Source organism: Diceros bicornis, chromosome 36, assembly GCF_020826845.1.
Source record: "Diceros bicornis minor isolate mBicDic1 chromosome 36, mDicBic1.mat.cur, whole genome shotgun sequence".
Lineage (NCBI taxonomy): Eukaryota > Metazoa > Chordata > Mammalia > Perissodactyla > Rhinocerotidae > Diceros > Diceros bicornis.
The window spans coordinates 367,963-383,700 of record NC_080775.1 but is presented as its reverse complement, the minus strand read 5'-3'; the positions used below and the strand labels follow the sequence as shown (position 1 = coordinate 383,700).

General features: G+C 37.0%; 1 protein-coding gene across 6 annotated transcripts in view; it reads left to right on the top strand.

Annotated features, from left to right (window-relative positions):
* The window catches only part of DIP2C (disco interacting protein 2 homolog C), a 443,076-nt gene that overhangs the window by 283,102 nt on the left and 144,236 nt on the right, over window positions 1-15,738 (top strand). For all 6 annotated transcript variants that reach the window (XM_058532329.1, XM_058532328.1, XM_058532326.1 and 3 more), the window contains 2 exons: window positions 4,183-4,308; window positions 14,999-15,208. In XM_058532329.1, coding sequence (XP_058388312.1) covers window positions 4,183-4,308; window positions 14,999-15,208 — 336 coding nt within the window. The remainder of the gene's footprint in view (window positions 1-4,182; window positions 4,309-14,998; window positions 15,209-15,738) is intronic.

Below are 15,738 nucleotides of genomic sequence, written 5' to 3'. Positions count from 1 at the left end.
TAAAAAAAAAAATTGGTAAAATATAAATTTCTCTGAGACATGGCTTCAATAAATGATATTCTAACAAAAAAACTACCAAAATCAAAATAGTGATAGAACTATTAGAAGGTTAGGAAAATAAATTAACTATACCGGATAGAGAGTCCAAGATCAGACCCATACAGGTGGTATTTGACAAAGGAGCCAAGGTAGTTTAATGAGGCAAGGAAAATCTTGACAACAAATGGTACTTGAAAAATTGGGTAGACATATGGGGGAAAAGTGAATTCCAACCTCAACTTCTACTACTTAGAAAAATGAACTTGAGATGGTTTCTAGACCTAAAAGTAAAAGGTAAAAAACTATAATGCTTCCAGGAGAAAACAAAGGAGAATACCTTTTGGACCTTGGGATAGGCAAAGATTTCACAGACAGCATTCAAAAAGCACTAACTAGAGAGGAAAAAATAAAACGAGTCTCATGAAAATTAAAAATTTCTCATCAGATACTCTGGTAAGGGCGTGAAAGGTAAGCCAAAGACTCAGGGTACATATTTTCAAAACATATATCTAAAAAATAACTTGTACCCATAATATATCTAGAATTACTATAAATCAGTCATAAAAAGGCACCTCAAAAAATGCACAAAAAGTTGAACAGATGCTTCACAGCAGATGATATGCAAATGTGCAATGAACCCGTGAAAGGTGCTCAACGGAAGCCATCGGGTAAATGCAGACCTGAATCTGTTATAGGATTCCACTTCACTACCATGAGAATGGCTGCCATAGAAAAGACTGACGGTACCCAGTGTTGATAAAGATGTGGCAGGACTAGAATCTCATACATTGCTGATGGGGATGTAAAATATTACAACCACTCGGCAAACAGTTTGGTGATTTCTTTAAAATTTAAACATGCACTTACCATACGGCCCAGCAATGACACTTTTAGACATTTACCCAAGAGAAATGAAAATACCTGTCCATATAAATGCATGTGCATGAATCTTCACAATAGATTTTTCATAATAGCCCAAACTCGGACACAACATAAATATCCATCAACTGGAGAAATATGAGCAAATTATGATCTATTCATATGTTGTAATAGTTCTCATCAGTAAAAACCTATGAAGTACAGATAAATTCAACCGCATGGATGAATATATTGAGCAAAGAGTCAACTCTATAGTATAGAGTCTATATGGCCATATAGAGTCTATGTGATTCCATTTGTATGGAAGTCGAGAACCAAGGAAAACAGGTCAAAAGAGTGAACAGTGGCTCTTTATTCAGGGTGGGGATTGATTGGAAGAGGACATGCGGGAAATCTGGGTTGATAAATATGTCATATATCTGGGTTGGGTAATGGTATAGGTGTATCTACACTCATCAGAATTTATCAGATGTCCCTAAGATTTTAACATTTCACTACATGTATATTTTATACCCTTTCCCCCCACCTGTAAGCTAATATTGACCTCTACTTAGTAGATTTCTTTTCACAGTGGTATTAGCTAGGAATTCTAAAATTGCTTTCTGTATCTCCCAGGCTTAAGCAAATTAGTAAATATATTGAGGATAATAAGAGCTAAGTTTCTTTTTCTTGGATAAAAGAGTTAAAATTATGGAAAAGTTAAAGCCTAGAATGAATCATATAATGTTGGAATGAAATAGGAGATATTAGTGTGAACTTGTGGCTTTCAATAGATATAGATGTGGGTAGAAGTATTATGTATATCTGTGGGTATAAATTGATGTGTGTGTGTGCTTTAAGTGCACAAGTATGTGTGTTCTGTCTGCTGAGAGGGCCTAGAAACGCTGACTCCTGGTAGCAACCAACATACCTCATGCCCAGATCTTAGTTTCTAAATACCATTGTTCACTAAAAAGAGCTAGGTCTCTGATTCCAGGGCTGCAGTAAGGAAAGTACACCATGACTCTGGGACATGTGTCGCAACAGAAAGTAAGAAAGTGCTTAAAAAAGGATGGGGACCTGCCCAAAGGACACACAGAGGCCAGCTTGAAGTGATCTTCCTGGTCCAAACTGGAGCCATGCAAGCCTCAAAATAAAAAAAGCTGAGAAACTGTTCCAGATCCAAGAGGCATAATGATAATGTGACGAGTGGATGCATCTATCGTCCTGGGTTGGATCATAGAATAGGAAGACAAAATAACTACAAAGGAAATTACTGGGACAGTTGGTGCCATTTGAACGTGGAGTTGGGATTAGAGAGTAGTTTTGTATCATTGTTAAATTTCCTGGTTTTGAGAATTTATGTTACATAAGAGAATGTCTTTGTTCTTAGGAAATACACTGAAATATTTAGAGATACAGGGGCATGATATCTGCATTTTATTTTCAAATGATTAGCAGAAGGAAAAAATAGAGAAAGCAATGGGATCAAATGTAAACAATTGGTGAATTTGGGTAAAAATTATATGGGAGTTCTCTGTACTATTCTTGCAAATTTTCTGTAAATTTGAAATTATAGCCAAAAAGTTTTAAAAGAGAGAATAGATAAAACTGAAAGTGTTTAATATGTGAAGAGTTGATGTACTCTCTCCAGCTCATTGATGAGCCCTTTAGTTTCAGGCCATGAAGTCATGTCATTCTGTCACAGTTTTTACCCTGGGAGTTTAAGAAAAAGAGTGACAATAAACTACATTTTTGTGTTACAGTGCTTTGAGTCCAGCTAAGGAGAAAAGAACAGTGCACACAAAAGATAAACAAAATAAAGCAATAAATAAGTCCATTGTGTGTGGTGTGTGATACGCTCTAAAACAGTGTTGGCAAATGCTGTCTGTAAAGGGCCAGGTAGCAAGTATTTTTAGCTTTCTAGGTCATTATGGTCTCCGTCACAACTGCTCAACTCTGCTTTAACAGTGTGAAACCAGCTATAGTCTACACATACATAAGGGGGTGCACTCTGTCCCGATGAAACCTTATTTACAGAAAGAGACAGCTTCATTTGGCCCAGGACTGTGGCTGGGTGACCACTGTTTTAAGACATCAACAGGGTGGCGTTTTCACAGGACTGGCTGGACTGTAGTGTGCTTAGTGAAGGGTGTGGCCCTGGAGGTGTTCATGCCTGGGTGCCAACCGTAGCATGCCACTCACCAGTTTTATGACTCTGGGAGAGCTTCATACCTCTGCTTCCTCCTCTGTGAAATGGGAGTACTAAGAATGCCTCCTCTGTAGAATTGTGCAGAGATTGTGGGTGTAGTCGTCTCTTGTCTGACTGCTGCCCTCTAACTGTTTTCCTGGCTTCCACTCTCAATCTCCTGCAGCCAAAGTGGAATCAGATCATGCCCTCCCTTCCCAAATCTCCCAGTGCTTTCCGGTCAGACTTAGAATAGGAGCCAGACTCCTGACCACGCCCATGAAGCCCTCATCCAACTCCCGGTGTTGCCTTCATTCTGCCAGCACCATTCTCATTCACAGTCTAGGGCCACTGAGCTGGTTTTTCTCTGTGTCCTGGAGATTCTGTCTTGACAGAATGGCTGGCTCATTCTTCCTGGTCAGATTTCACACTGAGAGAACTCTTTCCTGGCTTTATGATTAAGTAGCTACTGAGTCAGTCTGTTTATCCTGTTTTAATTCCTTCCCTCTTTGACTATCTTTTGTGTCTCTTACCCATTAGAAAGTAAGCTGCATGAGACACGGTACCTTGTCTCCCTGATTCTCTGCTGTACTCCCAGCCCTGAAGATGCTGCCTTACAAAGTAGCATTCAATAAATATTTCTGGTCTTAATATACTCAAAAGACCTGACACTGAGTCCAGTGTTTGCTAAAATCATTACTAATGACCTACAAGGTGTACATATCTCCCTTTACCGACATCGAAATGAATTATGAGGTTGAAAATGTGACCTATGAAGAAATATCCGAAGATGAAGGTCCACTCACCCTAAGAAAAGGAAAAATCACACAGCAATTTGCAGCCAGTATTTGATTATTTATACAGATTCTAGGATAATAATATGAATAATGAAAGACTACGAATGAATTTGAATGTCGTCTTTCTGCACCTTTCAAACTAGCAGGTTTATACTTCTTTTCCTTCCTTCCCCACCCATCCATTTGTGACAGTTTCTGTAGGAAGATGAACTATTTCACAGGACCAGAGAGAAAGGAGAAGCATGAGGCCTTTGGGATGTTCCTGAACAATGGAATGATTGAGCTCTCTTTTTGTTTTAGATGTCCATACAGAAGCTGTTCAGGCAGCGCTTGCTAAACACAAAGAAAGGAAGATGGCAGTGCCGATGCCTTCCAAGCGCAGGTCCTTGGTGGTGCAGACCTCGATGGACGCCTACACGCCTCCTGGTGAGTGGCAGCCGCAGTCTGCTGTGTACTGTGAGGAGCATGCCTCAGAATCAGTTCACTGCTGGCCCAGCCATCGCGGTCTTTTTAGCTTTCAAATAATGGTGCTATAATTTAGATTTTGTGAACCAGAAGTCCAGAAACAGTATATAGGCTCTAAGTTAAACTTGGAAGGAAAGTTAACATTATTATATATATTATCTATATAAATGTGTATTTTAAACTTTTCCTTGGGACTCATAAATAGGATATAGACGTTTTAAGTCTTATAAAATTTTATTTAATTCTTCGTATAACAAAAGAGTTTGTACCTCCACAGTTCTAACTGAAGTTGGACTTTTATTCTGTCTAGACTGGTATATACATATTCTCAAGTCTTTAAAATATAAATATGTTGTAATGTTGTATTAAGAAACCAAATGACTTGAAAAATTTAGACAGTTACCTAGATCTGGTATCATCAAACTTTTCCTATAAAATGCAGGTAGTATATTTTGGTCTCTGTCGGCCGTGAAGTGTCTGTCACAGCTTCTTACTCTGCTGTTGTAGTGTGAAAACAGCCACAGGCAACATGTCAGTGATCAAGTGTGACTGTGTGCTGTTAAGACTTTATTTACAGGGGCGGGCCCGGTGGTGTAGCAGTTAAGTTTGCGCGCTCCACTTTGGCAGCCCGGGGTTCGCCGGTTTGGATCCCAGGCGCGGACCTATGCACCACTTATTGAGCAATGCTGTGGTGGCATCCCATATAAGGTAGAGGAAGATGGGCATGGATGTTAGCCCAGGACCTATCTTCCTCAGCAAAAAGAGGAAGATTGGCTACGGCTACGGATGTTAGCTCAGGGCTAATCTTTCTCAAAAAAAAAAAAAAACAACTTAAATTACAAAAACAGGCAAAGGGCTGATTTGGTCTGCAGGCCTGCCCACTCTTGATCTAAATGGTTAAAGGCGATATTGCATTTGTATTTCTCCTTTTATTTAATCTTGAATTTTATATTACTACCTAAGTTCTCTACTTCACTCCTCCCAAAATTATAATCTATATCTCATGATCTTCAAAAAGTTAAATTATCCAGATATCCATTAGAAACATGAAGAATTGAGCCTAATTTACTCAATATTTTCTTGGTGGTTTTGGTTCCAACATTATTTGTGTCACTGTTGCCACTCTATCTTCTGTACAGATCTTAGTTACCTTGCATACCACTTTGAACAGTTTTAAATGCCATCATTTTTGTTCGCAAGTGAAACTTAGGGCACAAAAAAGAATAGTTGAACATACACAACACTTTTTGGAGTATTTTGAAGTTTAGTCCTAAGTGTTTGTAAGCAGTGGGGGTAATAGAAGCACACATTTGAGCTCAGAGATGTGGTCGTGTATATCCAATATTACTTCAAACAACCTTCAGCTTTATATGCCTTTAAAAGTGAAAGTCCTGAGCTTTATATGACAAAACTTAAATAATGTATACCGTAGTCATTTTGTTTTTTATTTATGGATAATCCATTAAACGTTCTTCATCTCAAGAATCTAGTATCCTGATAAGAAAGGGAGTCCTGTTTGCCAGTTTCCTTACTTACTCTCCTTCCTTTATGCTGAGCCACAAAATGTAATTTGGGACTGTTTTAAAATCAACATAATTAATATACTTAATCCTATTTATTTAGTTTATGATTATAATTTGCCAGAATTTATAATGTGGTGAAAAATTTTATTTTGTAGGTGTTTGTGCAACAAATAGAATGGACTTACAAGGATAACACACCCATTTAAAATGTTTTAACCAAATCTTTGTAACTAGACAGTATTCCAGGAGATGGACATTTCTCTGAACCACTCTTTATGAGAGATGTTGAATTTAAAATGCAAGAAGCAATGTGATTATTTGTGTGTGTGCTTTTTCACATATTGACTCCATCCTCAGAAATGTTGTATCATACACGATGAAAGGCAAAACTTTCAGAAAAACCTTGTACAAATGTCTTTGCACAATATAAAAGAACAATATTGGAAATGTTATTTCGGTGAAACATAACGTGTGTAATTATTTGACTAGCATTTTCATGCACACCACATAATGCGTTTTGTAGCTGTCGTTCAGGAGCTCTTGTGAGAATATCACGTGGGATAGCTCTGTACAGTCATAAACACCAGCACCATCATCGTGAACATTTTTATTCACAGCCTGTTTTGTGCTTATGCAGTAGTCTGCATATTTATAGCGCACTTGCTTGAACAAAATCTTGGCTCAGCTTCGTTTTCTCTCATTCTGTTTTCCTTGGTTGCTGATAATATTTGTTAGAACTCATCTTGTGTCCACTGCTCTTCAGAGGATGTTCCTGGAGTTTATAGTGTCTGCATGAAGTGACTGGTTGCTGACCAGTATCATTGTTTCTGGAAAAGATCTAAATAGAATTATTGCACTGCCAGTCTTCTGTAGGTGAAACTTTCCTTTAGGTTTTACATGTAAAAATGTAAGACTAATTTGCCAGCACTTCTGCTTCTACCATAATGAAATAAGCGGTACCAGACTAACCCATGCACTGTAAACAGCTGTAAAACTGCGCAAAACGAATGAGACAACGCTGTTGGGCTGCGGACCTCAAGCAGTACAAGAGTGATCCTGAAGCAGGAAAAGCCCACCCTGTGAGGTGAGCCCCCCAATTCCCAGTTATCTTCCTGGAGGAAATTTTCAGACCATGACACAGAGATTGGGGTCTGAGCAAGCCTGGCTGTCCTGCTAAGTGGAGGAGGCAGAGATCTGAGTTCAGGGAAGATGAAGGGACTGGAGCTTTCCACAGATCCACACTAGCAAAGAATAGCTCCAAGTCTGCTCAAGGTCAAGATGATCAGCCAGCAGTTGAACTGCCTGCTAAAACAAGAATCACAAGCCTTCAGAGAAAGATTATACCAATGTCTAGTTCTCAATAAACAATCACTAGATATGCAGAGAAACAGGAAATGTAATCTGGGGCCACAGCAAAAGCAGTCAATAGAAAATGAACGCAAAATGGCCTCCCCGTGCTCTCAGTAGCCACTAACCATGTGTGGCTTCTGAGCACACCGAATGTGGCTTTTCTCAATTGTATTTGCTGGAAGTGTGAAATACACACCAGATTTTGAAGAGTTAATGTAAAAAAATAAATGGAAAATATTTCATTAATTCTTATATTTATTTTATGTTGAAAGAATAATACTTTGAATACTTTGAGTAACATAAAAGTACATTATTAAATGTATCTGTTTGTATATTTTTAATGTGGCTACTAGAAGGTTTAAAATTATGTACAAAGCTCTCATTATATTTCTTTTGGAAAGCACTGGTATAGGTGTTTGATATAGCAGAAGACAGTTTTTAAATCTGTGATTATAAATATTTATTCAGGGAATCAAATGAAAATATGTCAAAGAACTAAAGAAAAAAATATTATCTTCATGCTTGAGCAGAGAAAGGGAAAAGTAATTTAAAAATTCCAATAAAAATTGGAAACTCTAGAACTGAAAAGTATAATACTGAAATGAAATTTTACTGGATCAACTTAACATCAGATTGGAGAAGAAAGATGAAGGAATCTCTGAACTTGAAGAGATACCAAGAGAAATTAACCAAACTGGGGAGCAGGGAGACAAAAGATGAAAAAAAAATTAACAGAACCTCAAGCATTTTTGGTATGATGTTCAGATACTTGTAATTGGAATCCAAGAAGGAAAAGAGAGTGAGAAAAGGGCAGAAAAACTGAAGAAATAAGCGTCAAAAACTTCTTTGATGTAAAACACTGCATTACAGATCCCAGAAGTTCAGTGAATCCCCAAGCAGGATAAGTATAAAAAGAATCATACCCAAGTTCATAATAGTCAAAGTGCTGAAATCCGAAGATTAAGAGGAAATCTTGAAAGTAATCAGAGGGAAATAGATACATTACATACTGCAGAACAGTCATATGAATTATGAATGACTCATATGAAGATAAGCAGAGGCCAGAAGACAATGAAAAGATATCTTTAAAGTCCTAAAAGGAAAAAAACAAAATTATCAACTCAGGTCCAGTGAAAATATCCTTCATAAACGAGGGTGAAATAAAGACATAATGAGACATATGAAAGCCGAGAGAATGTGGTGCCATCAGAACCACACTGCAGACGTGCTAATGGATGTCATTTAGGCTGATGGGAAATGATACCAGATGCAAACTTACATCTGTAAAAAGGAAAGAACAACACTGGAAACAGTAAATAGCTGTATAAACATAAAATACTATGTTTTTGCTTTGTAATTTGCTTTAAAACAATTGTACAAAAGACAAGGGTGGGTGAATGGAATTATACTGTTGTGTGGTTATTACATTTGTGAAGTAGGAAACAGAAAGTGGAAGGTAGGAAGTGAGTAGTGTCAGATGTGTTGTGAGTAGAGGTGGGAGAGAAAGTTTATAGTGTCAGATTTGAAGAGCAAACAGTTACAATAGTGACACCATATAGACTCATTAAGGATGCATATTGTTATCCCTAGAGCAACCATTGAAAAATGAGAAGAGGTATAGGTAAGAATTTAATAGAAGACATAAAATGAAACTCTTAAAAATATGTGGTGGGCCAGCCCTGGTGGCCTCGTGGTTAAGTTCGGCACACTCTGCTTCAGCGGCCCGAGTGCAGACCTACACCACTTGTCTGTCAGTGACCATGCTGTGGCGGCAGCTCACGTACAAAAAGAGGAAGTTTGGCAGCGGATGTTAGCTCAGGGTGAATCTTCCTCAGCGAAAAAAAAAATCTGGTTAATAGCAAAAAAGGCAGGAAAAATCAACAGAGAGATAAAAAATAGGTGGAATAGATGGAAAACAAATAGGAAAATGTTAGATTTAAACCCATTCATATCAATTATTACAATAAATATAAGTGGACCAAACACCCAGTTAAAAGATAGAGTTGGTCAGACTGGATAAAAAAGGAAGATACATCTATACATTATCTATAAGAGACACATTTAAATATAAAAACAAAGATAGTTAAAATGATGAAAAAATATACAATGCAAACATTAAGCATAAGAAGGTGAACAAGTCTATGTTAATATCAAAGTAGACAAGACAAAGTAATACAAGATATAAAGAGGGACATTGCATAATGGAAAATGAGCAATCACCAGGAAGACATTACAATGAATATTTATATACCTAAAAACAGAGCATTATAATTTATAAGGCAGAAACTGGCATGATGAAGGGAAAAATAGAAAAATCAAGAATAATATTTGGAGATTTCTAAAATACCCTTCTGCAATAATCATAAGAAAGTTATCAAAACAACATTATCAACCAAGTTGATGCAGTTGATATTCACAGAATATTACACCCAACTGTTGCAGAACACACATTCATTTTTAATATCTTTCTTGAGGTATAATTTAATCCCATAAAACTAACCCATTGTAAGTATATAAACTACAAATATGTAGTTTGTGCAACCATTGCCACAATCCAGTTTTAGAACATTTCCATCACCCCCAAAATTTTCCTTGTGCCCATTTGCAGTTAATTCCCATTCTCACACCCAGCCCTAGGGAGCTACTGATCTGATTTATATGCCTCTATAAATACTCTAGATATTTCATAAATGAAATTATAGAATATATTCTTTGTATTTTGCTTCTTGAGTGTAATTTTTTTGAGCACCGTCCATGTTGTAGTGTGCATCAGTAGTTCATTCCTTCTTATTGCTGAAGTGTATCCTGTTAGATAGATATATACCACATCTTGTTTATCCATTCACTAGCTTGTGAATATTTAGCTTGTTTCAGTTTTTGGCTATTATGAATAATGCTGCTGTCAACATTTATGTATATATCTTTGTATATACGTATAATTTCATTTATCTTGGGTAGATTCCTAGGAGTGGAATTAATGAGTCTTATGGTAAGTTTATGTTTAACTTGTAAGAAACTGCCAAATTGTTTCCATAATGGCTGCACTATTGTATATTCCCACCAGCAATGTGTGAGGATTTCAGTATCTCATCATCCTCACCAACACTTGGTATTATCTGTATTTTTTATTATAGTCATCCTAGTGGATGTGAAATGGTATCTTATTGTGGTTTTAATTTGCATTTCCCTAATGAATAATGATGCTAAGCATCTTCTCGTGTGCTTGTTAGCCATTTGTATATATTTCTTGGTGAGATGTCTGTTCAGTTTTTTTGCCCATTTTTTATATGAGTAGTCTGTCTTCTCACTGTTTAAGAGTTCTTTATATAATCTGAATGCAAGTCCTTTATCAGATGTACAGTTTGCAAACTGTGATTTGTCTTTCGTTTTCTTAATGGTGTCTATGGAGGACAGAATTACAGCCCCTCCAGAGATATCCATGTCCTAATTCCTAGAACTTGTGAGTATATTACCTTACACTGTAACATGAACATTTCTAGATATGATTAAGTCAAGGATCTTGAGATGGGGCAGTTATCCTGGATTAACCAGGTGGGCCCACTGTAATCAAAAAGGTCCTTATTCAGACAGAGAAAGACAAATACTGCGTGATCTCACTTATATGTGGAATCTAAAAAAAAAAACTTATGGAAAAAGAGATCAGATTTGTGGTTACCAGAGGTTGGGGGTAGGGGTAGGGGAATTGGAGGAAGGTGGTCGAAAGGTACAAACTTCCAGTTATAAGATACATAAGTACTAGGGATGGAATGTACAATATGATGACAAGAGTTAACACTGCTGTATGAGGTATAGGAAAGTTGTTAAGAGAGTAAATCCTAGAGTTCACATCACAAGGAAAAAAATGTTTTTGCTTTTTTTTGTATCTATATGAGACGATGGATGCTAAGTTTATAGAACAGTAATCATTTCACAATATATGTTAGTCAAAATATTATGCTGTACACCTTAAAATTATACGGTGATACATGTCAATTATATCTCAATAAAACCGGGGAAAAAAGATTCTTTTAAGAGAGAGGGAAGAGTGTCAAAATCAGGAAAAAAGACAATGGAACCAGAGGTTGGAGGGTTATGCTTTAAAGATAGACAAAGAGGCCATGAGCCAAGGATGCAGGTGATGCAGGTGGCCGCTAAAGGTGGAAAAAGCAAAGAAATGGATTCTCCCCTAAAGCCTCCAAAAGGAAGATAGCCCTGCTGACACCTTGATTGTAGACTTCTGACCCCAGCACTGTAAGATAATAAATGTGTGTGGTGTTGTAAGCCACTGAGTTTGTGGTGACTTGTTATATAACTCATAGGAAAAATAATAGCATCTTTTGAAGCTGAAGAGATTTTTATTTTGATAAAGTTCAACTCATCAATTATTATTTTATGGATTGTGCTTTTGGAAGTTTTAGAAGTTTCATAGTTTTAGTTCTTTCTTTTAGATCTGTGATCCATTTTGAGTTAATTTTTGTTTACGATGTGAGGTAAGGATCTATGTTTTTCTTTTTTTGATATGTGAATATCTAGTTGCCCAATAACATTTGTTGAAAAGATGATCTTTTTCTCATTGAATTGTATTGAAACCTTTGTCAAAAATAAATTGACCGTAAACGTAAGACTTTATTTCTGGGTTCAGTTATGTTCCATTGATATATATGCCTATTCTTGTGCTAATATCGCTATCTTGATTACTGTAACTTCATAGTAAGTTTTGGTATCAGGTAGTGAAGTCCTCCATCTTTCTCAAAATTATTTTGGCTATTCTAGGTCCTTTGTACCTCCAGATAAAATAAGCTTCCCATTTCTTGAAAAAAAAAAAATAGCCTTCTAGGATTTTATTAAGTATTGCCTTGAGTTGTTAGATGTATTGCTAAGTGTTTTATCATTTTTGATGCTGTTATGAATGGAATTGTTTTCTTAATTTCATTCCCAAATTGTTCAGTGCTAGTATGAAGATATTTTATAAAGATATATATTTTTAAAGATATTGTATAAAGATATAGTATAAAGATATTTTGTATCTTATACCTGTGACCTTGCTAAACTCATTTATTAATTCAAGAAATTTTGGTGTGTTCCTTGGGATTTTCCACATACGAGATCATGTCATCTGTGAATAGAGTTTTACTGCTTCCTTTCCAGTCTGGATGCCTTTAATTTATTCTTTTTGCTGTATTTCACTGGCTAGAGCCTTCCGGATAACGTTGAAGAGAAGTGGCAAGAAGAGACATCCTTGCGTTGTTCTTGATCTTAGGGGAAATGTGTTCAGTCTGCTACCATTAAATACAGTGTTAGCTGTGGGTTTCCATGGATGCCCTTTATCAGATTGAGGAAATTCCCTTCTTCCTGCTTTGTTGGGAGGTGTTATCATGAGTGGGTGTTAGATTTTGTGAAATACTTTTTCTGTGAGTTTCAAGGTTAGCTTATGGTTTTTCTCCCTTTATTCTACTAATATGGTGTCTAACATTAATTCACTTTTGAATGTCAAATCAACCTTAATTCATGTTCATATGTATAATCCTGGTCACCAGTTGGTCGTGGTGTACTAGCTATTTTATCTGTTGCTTGATTCTGTTTGCTAATATTTTTTGAGGATTTTTGTGTCTATATCATGAGTGATATTGTTCTGTAGTTTTCTTGTGAAAAGGTAGGGTGAGGGATGAAAGATTGACTGTAAAAGGGCATGAGAAAGCTTTTTGGGGAGATGGTAATGTTCACTGTGAGTATATGGGTATATACATTTCTCAAAAGTCTTAAGTCTGAGGACTTGAATAGACATTTTTTCAAAGAAGATATACAAATGGCCAATAATCACATGAAAAGATGGTCAGCATCGCTGATCCTTAGGGAAATGCAAATCAGAATCACAATGAAACATGACCTCACACCTATCAGGATCACTACTATCAAAAAAACTCAAAATAACAGGTGTTAGTGAGGATGTGGAGAAATTGGAACCCTGGTGAATTGTTGGTGGAAGTGTAAAATGGTGCACCCTCTATGGAAAAACAGTATGGTAGTTCCTCAAAAAATTAAAAAAAGAATTAATATATGATCCAGCAATCCCACTTCTGGGTATATATCCAAAAGAACTGAAAGCGGAGTCTTGAAGAGACATTTGTACACCCACGTTCATAGCAGCATTATTCACAATAGTCAAACATGGAAACAACGAAGTATCCATCAACAGACGAGTGGATAAGAAAAATGTGGTCTATAAAGACAGTGAAATATTATTCAGCCTTAAGAAGGAAGGAAATTCTGACAAATGCTACAGCATAGATGAACCTTGTGGACATTATGCTAAGTGACATGAGCCAGTCACAAAAAGACAAATACCATATGATTCCACTTACATGAGGCACCTAGAGTAGTCAGAATGGGCTGGAGGGGAGGGTGCAATGGGGAATTATTGTTTAATAGGTACAGAATTTCAGATTTGCAAGATGAAGAGAGCTATTGAGATGGCTGGTGGTGATGGTTGCACAACATTATGAATGTATGTAATCCCACTGAACTGTACACTTGAAAATGGTTAAGATGGTAAATTTTATGTTGTGTGTATTTTACCACAGTAAAAAAAAAAATTGAAAAAAGCTTCAGGTCTCAGTACAAAAAATATATAAATTATAATTCTAAATTATTTTAAAAAGCAGGGCAGGGGGAGAGAATTTGCCAGGCTCCTAGTATTATTGTTGCTTTTCTAACAAGTAAACTTTAAAAAAATTTCCAAACAGTATAGGTCATGTCACAATGATAATAAAATATCAGAGTAAATATCCTTTACAAATATTGTTGTGTTTTAAAAAAAAAATCCTCTGTCTTGATTTAAGACAGATTATTTCTCTTATTCTCATTAAGTGTTCTAGAACTATTCACATCCTTTATTCCCTCCTAGCATCTCACATAACTCACCTAAGGGTAGGCTCCTAAATGTCATTCTTACATTGAAGTTTAAATAACAAGTACACCAATAATTCATTCTTGAAAACTTTGCTGCTAAGAGGAAAGCTATTAAATGAAAAATATTTCCATTAATTGTAATGAAAAAAGTAACATGTTTCATCTCAATTCAAGATATTCAATTTTTACATATAGGAAAATAAATCAAGTAAATAATGAAAAATTTGATAAGAAATGAATGTAAGAGTGAACACATTTAGCTTGACCATAAGGTGTAATGTTTATTGTCCTCACCAAAGGAGGAGGCACAGTCTGGAGCCTGTAGGTTGGGTGAAGAGATAAGAGCCCTTCACTGAGGTGCGTTTTTCCTTCTACATTTTCTTCAGATAGCTCCCTCTTTGGGGAGCTGCATGGGTGTGTATCTTGCACTCATACTGAATTTAAGAATAAATTATAGCTCAGAGAAACATCTTGGGACTAAACAAGAGCTGCAAGCTGTCACACCCTGAAACACGTGCAAGTTCAACATCTCTTAGAAAATGCTGCCCTTGGCCCTCTCACTTGGTCTTTGCATACAAAGAAAACGTCTGATTTCTTCCCGAAACTGTTGAGTGGAGGAAATTGGTATGTCTTTCTCCGAGATTGTAATGTCAAAAGAAACTTTTGTAGCATGTTTATGTAAGGCCTTTTGGGTGAAAAATTCATTATGCTAAGAAAAAATTCGTTATCTGAGAAGTGGTATAACCTTTCAAGAGTGTTCAAGCAAAAGTCATTGAACAGTTAGTACGTGAGGTAGGTCTGTTGGCCGAGTTTGATTGGGACGTGCTTCTTTGCTGTGTTGCATAGCAAATTGCCTTTCTTTCACACAGATACCTCTTCTGGCTCAGATGATGAAGGCTCAGTGCAGGGGGACTCCCAGGGGACCCCCACCTCCAGCCAGGGCAGCATCAACATGGAGCACTGGATCAGCCAGGCCATCCATGGCTCTACCACCTCCACCACCTCCTCCTCTTCCACCCAGAGTGGGGGGAGCGGCGCTGCCCACAGGCTGGCTGACGTCATGGCCCAGACGCACATAGGTGAGTACCTGGTCGGTGTTTGCGTTTTTCTCATTGTTGGTAACTAGGCAACACTGAGTAGCTGTGACCTTCTTGTTTACGAATTCCTCTACCTGTGCCTCGAGGCCATGGAATCCATTGAGGGACAGCGCTAGCCCCACCCCAACTCCTGGGCTACTCTGTGCTTGGGTTTTACTATTTTTCACCGTCCCAGTGTCTCCCACAGCTAGACTCTCAGGAGCTCTCTGCTTCTAACAGAATGCATTCTTGTTCATCAAGGAAACTTGCAGCCATACCTGCTCACGTTTCCTCTCCTCACTTACACTGAAATATGGTCCTAAATGAAATCTTAATAGTGCTGATAAACAAGGCAGGGAAGTTTAAGGTGAGTTTGCCATTACTTTGGAAATCATTTAAGGAAGAAGAGGGCTTTAATCACTACTGCTTTATACTTTTTTCTGGTGTAGGTGTTTAGATTTCTTGGATAGTTCAAGTTATTTTGTATATAGGTTCTATAGTGAGTGAGATCCTCTGTATTGGAAAAAGCACAT